This window comes from Rhinatrema bivittatum, chromosome 11, assembly GCF_901001135.1.
Source record: "Rhinatrema bivittatum chromosome 11, aRhiBiv1.1, whole genome shotgun sequence".
In the NCBI taxonomy this organism is placed as follows: domain Eukaryota; kingdom Metazoa; phylum Chordata; class Amphibia; order Gymnophiona; family Rhinatrematidae; genus Rhinatrema; species Rhinatrema bivittatum.
Window position 1 is genome coordinate 77420225 of NC_042625.1, and position 17944 is coordinate 77438168.

Genomic DNA, 17944 nt, shown 5'->3' on the forward strand with positions numbered 1-17944 from the left:
GTGGGGATATGTATGGTTCTTATGTCATTCTCCGTTCGCCCTGGGGATGCTCTTGTGTTCGCGCTTGCCCCTGGATTCCAGGTGCGCTGCTTGATGGCGGGCGCTAGGACCCGGCCAGGCTGGCCGGCACAGTTTCGCTCCCTCCCGGCTCGGCTCGGCTCGGTTCAGCTCCGGCTCGCCGTGCCAGAGGCAGCCCCGGGGGCCAGCGCGGAGCAGCCCAGGTGCGGCCGGGGGAGAGCAGGGGAGAGGGGCGAGAGGGGGGGGGAAAAGGCAGGAGGGAAGAATGCTGGCAGCTGAAAAATGGCTCCTGGAGCATCACCCTCATCTTCAGCGGCATCGTGATGCTCGGAGAAAAATGGAGAAAGAGGAGAAAAAGGAGGCATCTGAACGGACAAAATAATTCGTGAAAACACCCAAACATAAGAGAAACCCCAGACAGGCAAAGCAACCCAGCCGGCTTCTGCAATCATGGAACAAGAGTAAGTTCAATCCGTTTTATTACACAAAGGCATGAGAAAATTACAAATATGTAGCTATATATATATATATCCATGTATATTTTCCCAAATAAATATAATTAATAATAAAAAAGCACAATGTATACACCAGCTCTATTTTTTCTCTGCTAATTGTGCTAAGGAAGAATATCTCTCTCTCTCTCTCTCTCAATCTCTCTCTCTCTCTATATTTTTTGTGCCTGTTTTATTTTTCCCCTTCTTGATTGTGGAGGCTAAGGACCCTTATTAGTACTGGGCATTTATTACTATTTTCCTTTGCCACGGCTGCTTCTTTCTTCCCAATCTCCCTGGCTGCTGGATGACATTTTGTGAATGAAATTAGATCCCCTTTCTCGCTCTCTTTTTTTTTTTTTTTTCTTCCAAGGTGGAAAAAAAAAGGGGGCATATGTTTGTGAATCAATCTTATTTGCATCTGGACTCATTCATAAAAAGGAGGCAGGGATCCGCTGCAGGTTCCATCCTTGCTGGATTTTTCCCCCCTCTCTTTTCTCTGTGGCAGGCTTTTTTTTTTTTTTTCCTGTTTCTGGTTTGTGGTTGTTTTCTTTTCTGCTTTCATGTGAGCCAGGCACTGGGAAGAGATCCAGGTTGCTTTTCGCACCTGCAGGAGCCGGATGGGGGTCAGAGCACCTAGGCTGAGGATTTTTTGATGACTCCCTGGGTTTTTTTTTCCCTGCTTTTCACCTGTTGTTTATTAAAGAGAGGACAAAGAAGCTAGCCTGGGTCATGTGACCCTCCATTCACAAAAATCCTAGATTTCCATTGAGAGGGTTTGGAGCCAAATGTTTGGCCCATAGAATTCTGCCTGAAAGGTTTCCATGTGTTTCCCCCCCACCCTCCCCCAGCAAAATCTGAGCTGGGGAGGAAAAAAGGAGAAGGAGATAGGCATAGGGATGGAGAAGGGGGGGGGGGGTCAGAAACCTGTTGGGGAGGAGGGGAAAGATTGCTTCTCACAGGTGGGGTGTTCCTGGAGGAAAATGAAACCTGGTCACCAAAATTCAGCGATTATGCAAAAAGCTGTGAGGTTAGACAAGGATCCTGCAAAAATACATCTGATTCTGAAGTGGAAGGGGTAGCCGGGTTTGAAATGCCTGCTCCTCCTCACAGGCCCTGATGTGTGAGCAGCCTCAGACACTAGATGGTTTGGGGAAGGAGAAATATCATATAAAATAATAGTTTGTTTTTGACAACCTGATGTGTTTATTTAGCATGTAAATTTTTGTTTCATAGAAATAGCAGAAGTATGGTCTAGGAGGTTAGGGTACTGAACCACAAAAAAATGCTTTTAAATATACAATATATATCCAGATATTCACCCAGAAAAATATATATCATATGTGCATTGATATTAATAGAAGTGTGTGTGTATATATATATATATATATATATATATATATATATATATATATATAATATATACACGCAATTATTATTATAGGTAGATATATCAATAATGTGTGTGCAGTGACCATTTCATAGATTCTCCACTGCGTATGCTGGGGAAAGACTGAGTGTCGTCTGCTGACTGTTTCCATGTTTTTTGGGTTTTTGTTGTTTTTTTTGGGTTTTTTTTACATTCTTAAAGCATAAAATAATTGTTTACAACCCCCACCTCCAGTTCTCCCTCTTATCATCCCCCACCCCACAAAGAATTTTCAGATACCATCTTCTGCAGGGATGCCTGAAATCTCATTCCATGATGTTGAGTCTCTCCCAGAACACATTATGATGTCATTTAATTTTAAAATCTTTTTTTTTTTTATTTTGTTCCAACATCTAATTTTTAAAAATGTTCTAAACAGGAGGCATGCCCCTGCTTCCTTACTGTGGAATGATCTGTGCTGAAGAGTTTGCAATTCTAGATTGGGGGGTGATTAAGAATGAAGCCCCAATAAATCCAGTGTAAAAGTGGGTGAATAAATGACCTTTCAGGAAATCAGAACTTGTTGAAAATTTGTCTGCAGCTAAAACATGACATTGGGGCACTAGATGCCTGTTCATAGTTGTCAGTCACAGCTGGGGGAGGGTGGTAAGACGTGAGGCCTTAGAGGCTGTATCTGACTGTCTGGCACAAACAGCGTTTGCCACATTTTTAACAGGGCGGAATCCGATTGCTTTTGCTTTTCAAGATCCTGTGGCAGCACATCAGGGTGCAGGGTTTTTTTTTAATTTTTGGCAGGCAGTTGTCAGATCCCCAGTACTGCACACGTTCCAGGATATGCGCTGCTTTGACTCCTAAGAGGGGCGGTTGCATGCTTGCCCCTGGCTGAGAGGGCTTTGTTGGGTGGGCAAGCAGTGGCCTCTCTTAGTGCATGGCTGGGCAGTTGTGCATTTGAGCGTTAACGGATTGAGTTTGTGCTCGCAGACAATGGGACGGATTTCAAATGAATATCTGATGGAGGAGGCTGCTGGCCTGAATGTCAGCTCGGATGCCAAAGTAGGGCCACTGCACCTTAATACTCTGCATGGGGTCATGCCTCCAGTGTACATTATGATCAGAGGCCAAATACACTGCATGGGAACCTGCTCCCACATAATGCTGTATCTCCGATTATCTTCACTTTTATTGTTGCCTAACAGCGGTCAGACACTTAACAGGTGGCTTGTAAAATATATCGGATTAGTTAGCTACTTTATTTGATATCCCTACCGCCTTTCAATATGGCCACCTGATCACTTTCCACATCCCTCTTGCTGTGGCAGACGGCTTGCTCCTGTGCACCCTTTGCAAATTCTGAGCCCTCATAGACTTTCAGTTGGCAGTTGAGGCTCCCTGTATGATGCTGGACATTTAGTGATGGAGGTCACCATTGACAGGAAATGCCCATGTGAAAGGGTCACCAACCAGCTCCGTGTCATGAGGGTCCAGCAGAACCAGTCCCGGTTTTACTCCCATAACTTCTGGTTTTGGTAGTTCTACCTGCTGTAAGTCTACCAGGATTAGCTTAGTCTCATTGGGGAAAACCTGGGGGGGGGGGGAAATAATATTTCTATTGTTAATCAGACATGTTAAAAAGGGCCAGTCTTGTGGCTTTGGTGGTAAGTTCTGTGCACTACCAGGTGGAAGGTCCCCACTTCAATCCCTGGTCTTCTGCTCCCAGGTGGTGGGGGCTGAGGATACACTTGAAGCAGCCTTTACAGCCCCCAGAGTTGAGGGGGGGGGGGGGGGATTTGTGGAGAAGAGTCATGGTCATTGCTTAAGGGTGACACCTAGTGGTGAGATTAAGGCTTCATGATTGCAGTGTTCTGGTAGGCTCGCCGGTGCATGGCCCCCGACCCCCAGCACCATCACTGCAATGTTTGGAGGGATGTAAAATAAGGGGGAAAAATCCCCAGGTTATGAATGAAGGCTCATGGCATTGGATCCCAGCCCTGGTTCCGAGTGAGTTGAAGCTGAAAGGAGCAGGAGGAACCTGCCTAGTTGAAGAATAACAGCTACTTTATTTATTTATTTATTTATTTATTTAATAAGTTTTATATACCGTTGTTAAGTTCATAACCATCACGACTGTTTACAAATAAGGCACACAAAAATAACATTAAATATCTAAAAAAATACTAAAAGTTAAAAATTGCCAATCAATTAAAAGTCGGTTCCAAAAATAGTCTCAAATATCAAAATTCTAAATGTATGTAAAACAACTAAAAACTAAATCCATTTCCCAACTTTATACTGCATTTAAAAATTCAAACTATTTTAAGATGACTATGTGAAATAAGATAAAATATATAAAATATATAAAACAGCTATTGTTTAACTTGTTTCGGATATGTTGATTACTCACATAGTAGCGATGAGGGGGAGGGGGGCTATTCCTGGTGCTTACCAGGGGCTTAAGTAGGGTGCGGTCCTTAGCTCTACTTGCCCAAGTGTGCCAGGTTTAAGCATCTATTGTTCAAGAAGGGAAAATGGGCAGAATAGATGGGTCTGGTGGTCCTCCTTACCTGCCATCACGTTTGATGTTCCTATGAAAAGCAGTCCGGCCCAGCTGGTACAAGGGGAGCAGGGCCAAGCAGCTGCTGTGTGCCAATGTACTGGCCTCTTTGCATAGAACCGAAGAAAGTGCAAAGTGTGGCAGGGAAATGCTGACTTTGACTTACAAGGGTTCCTTTTCTGCATCATCATTTCCAGCAGAGTAGGAAGAGAAGGCAAAGAACGGGACCCGAATGTGTTCCTGTGTGAGTGAACAGCATCAGGCAGAGGCCTGACATTGCAAGCTCTGGGCATTTTCTGTTGTCGGGTGGCAAGGGTTCAGGAAGGAACGTATCCCGATCTTCCGCTTTCCATTGCAGGATCCGAATGTGTAAAACAGTGATATGCCAGCTGCAAACCGGGCAGCTGTGGAGCAGAGCAGCCTTGTCCATGAGTATCACCCAAAACTCTTACCCTCACAGGGACTTCTAATAGAAGGCAGGGCATGTCAAAATAATAATTAAAACAAACACACAAACTAGCCTTTCAGCTCTAAACCATTAGAGTACATAGTCTGCTCTCCTTGGGCTCCTCTCTTGGGATGGTTCATTCTGAATCTCTTCCTCTGAGTGAGCTTCCTGCACCAGCCTCGAATTCTTTCTCGATTGCTTAATCATTAAACTCTAGATGGAGACGGTCAGATGCATTTGCTGTCAGAGCCAGACTAGCATTTCTGTAGGCCTCAGATGGAAATGGCGCACCCTATTGTTGCCAGTCACAGTAAAGACTGGGATAGCAGGATTCACGGGTGGATGGGGGAGGGGGGGGCAGTTAAGGGAGAGCCAAGGATAGAAAGAGTCTCTTGCTTCCAGCCACACATTAGAAACATGTGTCTTCTGATTCCACCCTGTGGTCAGTTCCCATCCCAAGACGTGTTTTTGTTTTTAGGTTTGGGCCTTATTCCTTATACAGACAGTCCTGTTTGAATAAAATCCATTATATGGTAAATTAATTGGGATGCTGCTGTGCTGTTTGTCATCAGAGACCTATGCTTATCCAATGCCCTGGCAAACTCAAGGTATGAATATAGCATGGATACCTGAAGAGAAATTTCAATGGGGGAGACTGCGGCAAGACATCCAAAGAATTAGTGCAGCACAAAGAGCTGAAGATAGACCTCTAGGGAAGAAACACCAGTGCTTGAGATGCCCAAAGTATGAATGTGTGCATTCATATGTGGAAGGTTTACATGCTTTTATGGATATTAGCAGGTAGGTATATTGATTTTCACACGAGTAGGACTGGGAGCAATCCAGTTGTCTTAGCAAAAAACTGAGTACCCTCAGGGACCAATTTACTAGGGGAGGGGGGTCTCGTGGGAGAGCCCTGGGGAAGGACGCACAGCCTGTACAGGCACTGAGAGTATAACAGAAGCTGCTTCTGATTTCAGTTATGTGGTCCGGGTTCGAGCCGTTGTGATGACACGTGATGACTCCAGCGGGGGATGGGTGCCGATGGGAGGGGGCGGCCTCAGCCACGTCATGATTTGCAAGGTCAGGCGCCCCGAGAGCACACGCCAACGGGATTATATCATCCGTGGAGAGAGGTTGCGGGATCAGACAGTAAGTGTCATGTTTACAATTGAAGAAAGAATCCCTGGGGCATGGACTCTGGAATTTGGGGTGCAGGCTTGTGAGGGGTTTTTTTTAATTCTTGGGTGGGAAGAAGAATAGGGGAGGACAAACAGATGGCAGGAGTTGCTTTTTATTTTAATATCGAGTAACAGGCCAGCGTCATGAGGTGGCACTGAAGTTTAAGAGAGTGATGTGGGTGAAAGTGAATGGTGCCTTTTTAAGGGGACAGGTATACCGCATTTGATAGCTCGGGCAGCACTTTGCCCTTGATTTTTGCGATGTCTAGTCTGGTGGTCGGGATGGGAGCTTGCAGTTGCCGTATAAAAGCTTCCCCGTCATGTCTCCTCCCCTCTTTGCAGACCATCCTGGAGTGTGTATTGAAGAAGGACCTGGTGTACAATAAGGTGAACCCCATCTTCCACCACTGGAAGGTAGATGACAGCAAGTTTGGTCTGACCTTCCAGAGTCCGGCTGATGCTGTGACCTTTGAGAAGAGTGTGCAGTCCGCTGTGGAAGAGCTCACAGAAGGTGGGGCCGCAGGGTGTGAATGTGCCCACAACCTAGCATTGCTGGGGTTCTCTCTGGTGGCCCATCCAGGAGCTGCAGGCAACAGTGGATTTAGAAAGGGGTGGAGGGTGATCCAAAAGAGCAGTCAACAGAGGAGATCCTTGCATGGGAGAGGAAGAGGAAGGGTGTGGATAAAATGTGAGCAGAGAAAAGGAAGTCATATGACACCATGATTTCACGTTCCATGGGGAAACAGGCATAGCAGCGCGGTGCCAGATGCATTTTGGTCAAGGATAAGAAACGTTCGCCAAACAGCAGTAAATAACTAATTACCTTTTAAGAACATTTGATCTAGACATTACCCTGATACTCATGGCTATTTTACCTCAACCAGCATGGCTAAAGCTAAGATTAGGCACAAGGTGATCAATGACCCTTCCTCAGTGATTCTGCAAGAAGACCTAGCCCCACCTGACTAGAAAGTCCAAACTGCCCAGGTCTGAACAATGATCAGCCCTGGTGTGAGGATGGGAGTACACATCCCCTCCACTGTGGGATGAATCTTGGCAAATCACTTTATCTCCCTGGGCCTCCGTTCTATTCCTGGCTGTGCACTAATTCTGTGTGTGTGTGTGTGACCTTGGTAAGGTCACCCTGGCTCCCCATGGCTCTGCCTCTGGGTGACCTTGCCCTGCCTGCAGGAATTGGGTCCTTATCTGCTATTACATTGCATGTTTCTCAGTTTCTTCAACTGATACCATTTCCTTTGTGTTTTTGCTCTCAGGTTCCATCTCTCCCTCTTCCTCCTCCTCCTCCTCTTCTCCAGATGAAGCAGATGGCTTGGACCATGCAGTCACAGTAAGTCTGGGATCCAGAAACTTATCCTTCCACAGCCCAAAGTGAAAGAGTAAAAAGGAATCTTATACAAAGCTATTAGATTAATCACAGTAGCGCTGGGCTGGTGACTGACCAATGTCTCCCTCTCCTCACTGGGGGATATTCTGCCTATAGTCCATTCCTGGTTCTGTTCATTTACAGAGCACAGCTCAGGGGAGCTAAATGGAAGAGACCCCCCAGCTGTACTCTGCTTTCAGGGACCTTACAATGGATGGTTATTTTCGGGTGAGGATGACCTCCAACACCAGTGGTGCCCTTTGCACAGTAATTTGTTGTCTGGGTGGATTTAATCAGCCTTTTCTTTGTTATTTTTCCTTATGGGTTTTCTGTCTCTCTGTGTGTGTCTCTCTCTCTCTCTCTCTCTCTCTCTGAAATTTTCCTCAGATGCACACAGACAGTGAGTCCTCCTCAAACAGCAGGAAGGAGATGTTACCCAAACACATCACCATAGTAACCAGCGAGTCCTCATCCAGCTGCTACATACGCTCGCCGGCATCCGAAGAGTTTGGATACAGCACTGCCCAGGCCGCCACACCCACGGCACAGGTACATCACCTGCTCTGCTCTCTTTCACCTCTGGTACAGGTACATTTCCGCTGTTGGTGTCTCACGTTTGATGCAAGAATGCTTTCCCCTCAGCTTTCTCACATACATCCTTAGGTATTCTGTCTTGAGTCAGGATGGAGGTTATTTAAATAAGGAAGGTTCTTCAACGGCAGAGGTCATTCTGTGAAACCGTGGAGAGCGTTTTTACAAGACCATTCGGGCTTTCGGACCCAGGAGATCGTGGTTTCCCAGTAGCCTTTCCTTGTTGTGCAGTGTTTCTTACAACCAAATCTCCTGTGGCAATGAACTGAGCATGGTGAGGGGAGAGTGCTGTTCTCTGGTAAGCGTAACCTTGTCCCTTGCATCTTCCCAGGTTCAGCCTCTGCCACATCTCACCTTCCATGACGAGCAGGAGCTGGAGAATATCAGCCCAAGCAAGGACCTCTGGGTGTCCAAAGGCTACGAGGACTACAGGCGGGCTGTGGTGCAAAAGCGGGAGCAGGACCCCGACAAGATAGACATGTGCGTTCACTTCGAGAAGGGTGGAAGGCCCGCGGAGAACGAGTATCGCTTCCATGCAGTGGGCCCCGAAGGCTCTCCGTCCTGTAAGATCCACGGGGCGCCGTCCCCCAAGCTGAAGAAGCTGGCGGAGGAGGACGCCGCGCCCTCACGCTGTGTCTACTGCAGGGACGTCTTTAGCAGCGAGGAAAATGGGAGGGGGCAGTGCCAGGATGCTCCGGACCCCATCAGTCGCTGCGTCTATCAGTTCACCTGTATGTGGTGCGCGGAGAGCATGCTCTACCACTGCATGTCGGACTCGGAGGGAGAGTTCTCGGACCCCTGCTCCTGTGACGTGGGACACCCGCACTTCTGTGTGCGGTGGATGGCACTCATCGCTCTTTCCCTGGTGGTGCCCTGTATGTGCTGCTACCTGCCCTTGCGGGCGTGCCATTGGTGCGGTGAGCATTGCGGGTGCTGTGGGGGCAGACACAAAGCTGTGCGGTGAGGGGCGAAGAGGAGGGAAGGCACAAAATTGACTCGACATGAGGCACTTTCAAGGGGGGGGGGCACTCGACGGGGGGGGGGGGGGGGTGGGTAGGGGTATCCGATAGATAACATAAGGAGTTCCCTTTGCCTTCACCCTCACAATGTTACAGCCCTAACCGGCTGAGCCCGATTTCAAGGTCCAGGTCCACATCATGGCTAGTGCTGAATTTAAGGAATGGATCCAGCTCTTTCATGGACTGTTCCTGTCCGCACTGTGCACATGGAGGGCTTCTCTCACCCCGAGCAACGGTGGAGAGTGAGGGGGTGGGGGGCAGTCCTGCACACCTGCAACACCACTTCCATTTTTTTTTTCGGTTGTATAAACCCCAATGAGAGAGCACAGTGCAGCTCCCATTACCACCTGACTCTGGGAATAGGGGAACTTTACTCTGTTCTTGTGGGATTTTTCTCTTTACAGTTCCTCCATTGTCCACAGCATACCCGGGGGGGGGGGGGGGGGGGGGGGGGGGAGAAGAGAAGAGAGGCTCAGCCTGTTTTGTTTTTTACCTCTGGGAATAGCAGATATACATCTCTGAATACTTAGCAAGGGCGGTGGGCAGCGGTGGGGTGCAGGGGAAATCCAAGGTCTTGGTGAAAAATATTCTGGGGCAGGGGGCTTCCTAGAATTGCCAAATTCCCCTGGGTTTGGTTTGTGATCTGTAGCCAACCTGAGATGAGGATGTAATCCATTCCTGGTTTTTTTTAGTGGCTTGGGGCCAGGATTTAGCCTTCTGTAAGGATGGGTGCCGGAATACCAGAACTGGCATCTTGTGATGACTTGGAGTTGGCTTGGACTGTGTTAGATACTGGTTTTGTGTTTATATTTGTACTGCGGTGAGGGGCAGCGGCCATCTTCAGTGGCCTCTAGCCCGTCCTCTTAACCTGTCCATGCTCTTCACTGCCTCCTTGCCCATTCCACTCCCTACACCCCATCTTCCACCGCTCCCATCTTCCCTGACTCTTTTAGAAATTCCAGGCACAGCAGTCGTGTTGTCATCTGCACAGCTGGCAGCCCGATCTCCGAGGTCTCGCTGAGGTTAGATACTAGTGAGGACAAATCTCACAAAAAAAAGCCAAAACAATGAATAGCCAAAATGAACAATCATCTTAGGCCTGCTTAATATATAATTCATTTCTTATTTTTTTGCCCATGGAGAGATGGTTATATAAAATCAGCCAGTGGATCCCTTAGTTGCTTTATTTGCAGGAGGGGACAGTGCCGGGCAGGTGTTGGATGGATAATAACTAAGAACATGTCCAATGTTCTCTCAGTCCTCCCTCATTTCCGGTCTTGATCCTTTGTACCTGTTCTGTAGACTGAGCTTGAAGTGGTCTGGAATGGGCAGGTGGAGAGAGCCAGGTGCCTGAACCCTACTTGTCCCTACCCCTACCCTGAGGAGCCATGAAACTTCTCCTGCCACTGTTGCCAGGCACGGCCATGCCAGCAGACACCGGAGGAGATGTTACCTGTGCCTCACTTCACATACGAGTGTAAAATTTCCTTCCCTCCTGTCTTAATGGTCTTGCAGTGGGCCTGGTAAATCTGGTTTAAGCAGATTTTCAGATCACTATATGGGAGCAGCTTGCAGTGGGCCATGGGTTCTTTCTATCCATGGATATTTAAGCTCATTTTGTAAGGGAATGCCCTGCAGAGCATCAGCGCACATCCCGCAGGTCCCGCAGCATCTGCGGACTTTGTAACTGCATTGCAGCTGCTCACAGTACCTACCTTTTCCCTGGAGGGGGGGGACGGGACGTTTTCATCTCAGGATTTTACCAGGGTAACTGCTTAGTTAGCTAGGTAAAATCATTTGGAAATTGCCCCCCTGCTAAAATCAAGCTTGAAAATATTACAAAAGGCTCCCCTTTAGGGAAAATTTGACAAAATACATGATGGGTGGATATTCTTGTGCATTTTAGCATGGCTTGTATGTGTGTTAACAAACATGGGCAGGGCCATAACATAATACATCAAGGTGCAGAGGTTTCAGGATACTGATCTGCAGGGCAACATCCCTGAAGAGGAAAGGAGATATAGGGCTTCGGTCACCATATCTGTAGGGAAACATGTCTGAGAAGGACAGACTGGTTGAGGGTTTGGTCACTGGATCTAGAGGGTAACATGTCTTGAAGAGACAGACTGGTTAGAGCCAGGATCACTGGTTTTGTAGAGTAACAGGCCTGGAAGGGACAGGCTGGCTGGGTCCTAGATCACTGGATCTGTAAGATAGCATGGATGGGAAGGATAGGATAGGCTGGCTGGGCCCAAATATCCTGGATTTGTAGAGTAACATATCTGGGAGAGGCAGGCAGGCTGGGGCCTGTGTCACTGGATCTGAAGGGTAACGTGTCCGGGAGGGACGACAGGTTGGTTGGGGCCTGGATCACTGGATCTGTAGGGTAACATGCTTGGGATAGGCCGGTTGGGGCCTGGATCACTATGTCTATAGAGTAATGTGCCATAAAATAACCAACTGTTAGCATGTTTTTCATGTTTAGCTCCACAACCTACAATCTTTCTGTTTGGGGTAATTATCACCATGGGGTTATGGGGACAAGATATCTAGACTCAGTGAGAAAGTGGTCAGTAGTGAGCCTAGCATGGCAGTGCTTCTTCTTGTATGTGTTTTGGTGTCTTGTCTCCAGGAGATGGCACCGAAACTTTGCATTCTGTGGGGGCTGCAATGATCTGCGTCTATCGGAAAGATTGATAATAAATCTTTCCGATAGATAAATTGGGGGTGGGGAGTGGGGTTTCGCTGAAACCTCTAGGTGGTTATAAGAACGCCCTGTGGAGAGCAGTGTGATGCAATCTCCGTGAACACGCAGATCTGCCTTGGGCCTTTCCTACTCTCAAAAAATAACCTCAAATTCTATAAATATCGAGAGAGTGACTTTTTGTTTTCCAGAAGGGAAGGCTTGAGGAGACCTAACTTGATTGCACATTAACAAAGAGTACGGGGGGGCAAAGAATGGAGGCAAATGAAGCGTTATCCTTCTCCAACCCTCTCGCTGCAGTGAGAACCAGCACCTCTTTCTCCTGGCCTTGGCCCCCGCATACTGGCTTCTGACCCTGACAGACTGTATGGGTGATCCTCTCTGTATTGCCACTTGGGTGTGTGCCATGACCTCAGCTCTATAGATCAACTGTTTAAAAGTCCAGTTCAGTCCAGGTGACATTGTAGAATTTGGATTTAAATTCAGAAGCACCCTTCCCCTGCCCCCCCCAACAACAAGGGACACTGTCTTGGATGAAACCTGAAGTCAGTCTGAAATCCATACAACATGCAGAAAGAGAGACCAACAGGTTCATGTCCGGGATTCCTCAGAAGGCATTTCCCACCTCTAGATTTTGGCGGCTCGCATGGCTTATGATGTCACTAGAACTCCTAATGGAGATGTTTCTCTGCATTTTCTGCTGCCAGAAGTAGCCCAAGACACATCTTTCCCAGTGACCACTCCTTTCAGTCCTTTTATGGTCTCCTGTATTTTGTTTTTTTTAAGATCTCTGTAAGTTTTAAACGGCCCTACATCCTTTCAAATTAAAAGGGGATATACTTTCCCCTACCTGATTTGGCTGCTATTCACTGGACCGGAGTGCATTACAGATGAATACTCCCCTGCCTTCTCCTCCTTCTATCACCATTAATACCCCTAACCCTACACAGATCTGTTTGAGGTGCAGTGACATAACAGTGCACTGATGCTTCACAAACGTGGTGATTAACATGGAAGCAGGAAATTCTGCCTTTTCTCTTCCGTGGTGATATTTTCACACTGTGCACACCTCCAGTGACCCCCACTTGCTGAAGTATCTGTGCATTGCTAATGCAATGCTAGTGCCAAAGCAGCGAGAGACCAGTGCTGCACAGTGTTATTTCAGGGCTGTGGTGGTGGCGGCGTTGCAGTGCTACTGCAGTCTTGTGCCAGCGTTGAGGCGGTGTTATGTCGGTGCTACTGCAGTGCCACGGGGCTGGGGTGTAATGGCAGGGCTAGCGCACGGTTATCGCTGTGCGAGTGCGGCGTTGCTATAGCACTGAAGCGATGTGGTCTCAGCCCGGTTTTTGTAGCTATTGCAGTACTGAGGCAGTGTTATGTCAGGGCTAATGCAGTATTACCGTTCTAGCACAATGTTAGTGCAGCGCATCCCAAACTATGTCACAGAGCAGCAACGAATGTGGGCCCACTCTGCACCCCAGTCCGCTCTGTGCTCCCTGTCATTTCCTCCCATCACCTAAGCCATCAGCTTGTCCCGCCACCCCCATCAGCACAGCCCCTCACTTCTTGCTCACTTTGGCATGTCTGCTGACACAGGGCTTCTTTTTTTCTCTCTTATTTTCCAGGGCAAGTGTAATAGTGCAGTTGAGTCTGTATGTTCGGACATTGTGCCAATTTCTGGGGAAGCCAAAGTTCACAAAAGCCAGCTGTAAAGGGCTTCTCACGTGGATGGGCCGCCAGACCCCAGCTTCCCGGCACCTTTTTCCTGCCGTTGAAATCTCATTTCTTTTTTTGAAGGCCCCCTGATGTCTCTGCATTTCTGTCGTTCTTGTTGAGGTTCCTTCCATATCTTTATTTTTTGGACAAATATTTCAAAAAACAAACAAACAAACAAAAAAAAATCAAAAACTACCAGGGCCTCGATTCTAGAACTGTAGAGAGATGCCCCTCCCACTCCCCAGCACACTGCGCCCGAGGGGACAGACCAGTGCCCAGCTGGTACCAACAGCGTTAAGCAAAGGGGACAGAAAGGAAACGGTTCTGTTCGGTTGGGTGGGTGAGGCCTCGAGGTTGCTGGAATGTCTGATCCTCTTAAATACTAAGGACACGACAGAATGGTTCTCTGCGGCCTTGCCAAAGGATGGGTTGCCTCATCGCAGATACACCGATTAATGTTAGCTTGGATTGATCTTGGAGAGGCACGGCGAGTCAGCTCGCCCTACGGGTGATGAGCCCTTCCCTTGAAGGGATAAAAGCACATTCAGGTGGTAGCGTCTGAGGGATGCTTGTGCTGCTGCTGCCACCCAGGCTGCACCCGCTCTGTGAATAACTGGAACACTTCAACGTCTAGACTCTAATACGTCACCTTTCACCAGCACGAAACTCAAAAATCAGACGACTATTTTATAAGTTCAGTATTGCACACCGTGCCACAAGTGAGCAGGCATGAATCTGTTAGTGTAGGGGTCTTTTTATATAGTTTTTAATGCACTTATTTTAGAAAAAAAAAATGATCACTGAAAAGATGTCTTTCTTTAAATTTCATACCAAACTCTGGGTGACTGTAGTTGGGTTGATCTACCGCAGACTGGGTTCAGTGCTCACCAGGGCCAGTTCTAGTGCAAATGGTTTCCTGAGCAAAATTCATTGATGACAACCCGCCCCCCCCCCCAAGTGATTTCCAGCCTCCCCCTTCCCCCCAGTCCTTCATATGGATTAGTAGAGGGAAGGGCACAGGCAAACTTCCTCTACAAGCACGCTGTGGCATGGGCGTTCCTCCTCCTACCAGTATCCACCCCTTACCACTCCCCCCCCCCCCCCCCCCCAGCATCCTGTCTCTTACCTGCCCCCCCCCCCCCCCCGCACACTCCATCCCCAGCAATCTCCTTCTCCACTGCTGTTGGTTCTGCATCTATCCATCCCCATGTTCCCCCACCTCCTTCTTGGGCAAAATACCTGTTTAGCCGCGGAGCCCTGGGCATGCAAACCCCTGCAGACAGCATCCTTCACACCTCTTTCTGCAGAAAAGCCAGTGTCTTCCTCCTGTAGATTGAATCTGTAGGCGCCTCGGTGTGTATTAGGGATGAAGCTTGTAACATGCTTTACCCCTGATATTGAAATTCATGTGAGCTAATAATAGCTTCATGGTTATAAGGGATAGGATGGTCTGGGCCTGCATTTACTCCCATTCCTGCAATTCTTAGCGACTTTGGAACCCCCCTCCCCCCCCAAGCCCAGAGATGCAACCTGGACTGCCTTCAGAACCTTCCCTCCGTCCCAAAGTAAATGTTACCTGGATAAAGGGACTGAAAAGCAGGACAGCTGGGCCTGGGAGGATTACGGCACAGAGTGCAGTGCTTGGTGCGTGTGTGTGTGTGTGGCTGGGTACCTCAGCCCTCGGAAATCGCTGCTTTACAACACAGGTGGCTCCAGAGAGGAGTGTGGCGTGCTCGGGTCTCGTTTTACTGCATTGCATGCCACGGTCTTGGACTTCGGTGTCCCCTCCGTAATATAGGAATTCCAAGTCCGTAAAGGCAAAGCTTGGCCCATCCTGAGTGGCACGGAGCTTGCTGGTGACCCTCTCTCCTGGGCCTTTCTTGGGCAGACCCCGATTGGCACCCAGAGGTTCGAGGCCCCAAAACCTCTGTGATTCCTTTTGCTTACATTGCAACCGGCTCCCTTCTCCTGTGTAACATAATTTGTGAGGATGCAGAAGCACAAAGCAGTTGGGAATGGGGTGACTGATCCCTCATCATAAACGCTCCTAATTTCACATAGCACCCGAAGGTGGCTGGCTGCACTACTTTATACAGGACAGTTCTCTTTTTTTTTTTTTTTTTAAAGAAATTGTCTCATTTCTTGCTTTAGCAAGAACAGGACACACAGAAAGTTACTGAATTTCCTTCATGCTACACATGGGCAGATCTAGGATATTAAAAAAAAACAAGCGTGCAGATGGTGTGCTCTTCTCCTCCCTACTTCCTCCTCCATTCTGTCACATCTTCCCTTTTGCTCCTTCCAGGTTTTTCTCTATCTACCTCCTCCACTTTCTTCTTTGTCCCCTCCTTCCTCTCCCCTAGGTACTGCACCATCTCTCACCTCCCTTAACTTCTTTTCCATTGCTTCCTGCCACCCCTCACCCAAGGGTCCTCTTCATCTCCCCCCTCCTTTCCCCAGGTTCCTCTCTATCAGCCCCCCTCCACTGGCTTCAGGTTCCTGTAGCACAGTACTGTAGGCAGGCAGGTAGCATGGCGACATGCTGAGTGCGTTTCCTTTCCTTTCAGCTGAAATTCCTTTGTAATCGAGCAGCTGAGCAGGAGCCAGGAAGCGCAGGCTTACTGTGTGTCCCAGTGACATCTACCTGCCAGCACTATTGCTGGTCTGACTGCCAAGGAGGGGAGGCAGAGGAAGATTGGATTGTGAACGTGACCATGTTTAGTGTGCCTTTCACCAAGGGGGATGTCCTCTAATCTGGGGATGTGTAAGTGGCCACCCTAGTACCCACAGCATTGTGGGAGCAATGCATAGGGATATAAGGAATGATTAGCACAGGTTGACCAGTTGCGCCAGGTCTGCAAGTGGTCCCTTCCCAAGGGAGCTTACAGCATGAGGATTGGTTGGATGTGATAAGACCCGGTACTGGGTTAGGGTGCAAGTGATGGAATGAAGTCCCTTCTCTGGTCATGAGAAGGGGGAATGAGGGAGGAAGGTTTTGGAGGATGGTGAGAGAATGCAGACCCCAGCACAAATGAGGGAGCCAAGCCCCTTGCCAGATCTTTGTAGGGTTTTAGCGCCTGCCAAGTATTCATAGAGAATCCTTTGTTTTGATTCTAGACACCACCACCTCAAAGTTGGGGGCAGGGAATGATCTACCCATCTCATGATCTAACGGGGCGATCCCCAGGACCCCCCCATCTTCTTTCAAATATAGATGTGAGGCCATGGGAAAAGGTTGTCAGAAGGGGCAGGCAAGGTGGGTGCCAGGTCAGAGGGAGCTGCAGGAGTGGAAGCTCGTTTTCACGTGAACTGCTCCTGCAGTAGAGCAGGAATTTTCCTCTTTGGCCAGCAGACCGTGTTTCCCCTCTCCTTCCCCCAGGGCACTACGTAGGTAGGTGGCTAGCCTGACCATGGGACTATAGTTTATAGTGTTGTGGAACCACGCAGGGGGAAAGGCTACTGGTGGTCCTGCAGTTACTGTAGTCTCTTGCAGAATAGCCAAGCCCAGCTCGTAGCACAGCGGGGGAGGGCAATGCGATAATCACACACTTAGCTTAACACACCAAGACCCCCACTGACATCACATAACATCTTAAGCGTGATGATTTCTAAATCCTACATCCGTGAACGGTCCCGGGTCCTGTGGAATCTGTTGCACCTGCAGACAGCATTCTCACAGCAAGAGAGGGAGGGCAGGGTGAGGGATTTGTCTCCAAGCCCTAGAATTACATGACTCCAACAGAGTTGAAGGGTAAGGTGGGGCAAGACCTGGCAGCACCCAGGAGAACATCTGTCTACATCCACACCTGCAGCACATTGCCCTTGCCCAGGTCATCAAAAAATGCTCAGGCTCTGGGACATTGCACACGTTGTCCGTTTCACAAACAGATGGGGAAAAGAAGGAGCAGGTGCATCGGGAAACAAATTCTGAATGTCGGCATTTTCCCTATCCACAGAAATCCTGACTTGCGTGCAACACATCTGCACTTGGCTTTCATTGTCGCCCGAGTGCAATCCTGAATCCACATTTTCAACCTTTTCCGTTTCCTTTTTTTTTTAAATTTTGGTTTTCCTGCATGCTGTTGTCATGGTAAATTGCTCCACTGATTTTTTTTTTTTTTTTTTAAATAATATTTACAGCCCACCTTCTAGTTTGGAGTAGTTTTGTAAAATCTTTGATGCTGCAAAGAACCTTGCTGACATGTAGCCCTCCCCCCCCCCCCCCCCTACCACCACTGGTGCCTCCTGCCCTTTTCTGCCTCCCCTCAACTTGGTGGCATGCATTAGGAAAGACAGAGGGGGAGTGGGAGACTAACTCATGGGCACAACAGCCATTCTGAGGTCTATCTAAGCTTTTAAAAATACCAAATCCAAGGCTAAAGTCAACTTGACTACCACAAATAAGCCACATTTCCCAGCCTGAGCCAGTCCTGGTTCTGCCTCCCTGTGCT

The 17944-nt window shown here is 48.4% G+C and overlaps 1 protein-coding gene across 1 annotated transcript; it reads left to right on the forward strand.

Moving 5' to 3' along the window:
• Positions 1–282: 282 nt before the first annotated feature.
• SPRED3 (sprouty related EVH1 domain containing 3) lies at positions 283–9530 on the forward strand. The gene is made up of 6 exons (XM_029571924.1): positions 283–479; positions 5879–6050; positions 6422–6590; positions 7354–7427; positions 7851–8012; positions 8386–9530. Exons 1-6 carry the CDS (start codon positions 469–471, stop codon positions 9016–9018), a joined length of 1221 nt encoding a protein of 406 aa, XP_029427784.1. The 5' UTR covers positions 283–468; the 3' UTR covers positions 9019–9530.
• Positions 9531–17944: the final 8414 nt, after the last annotated feature.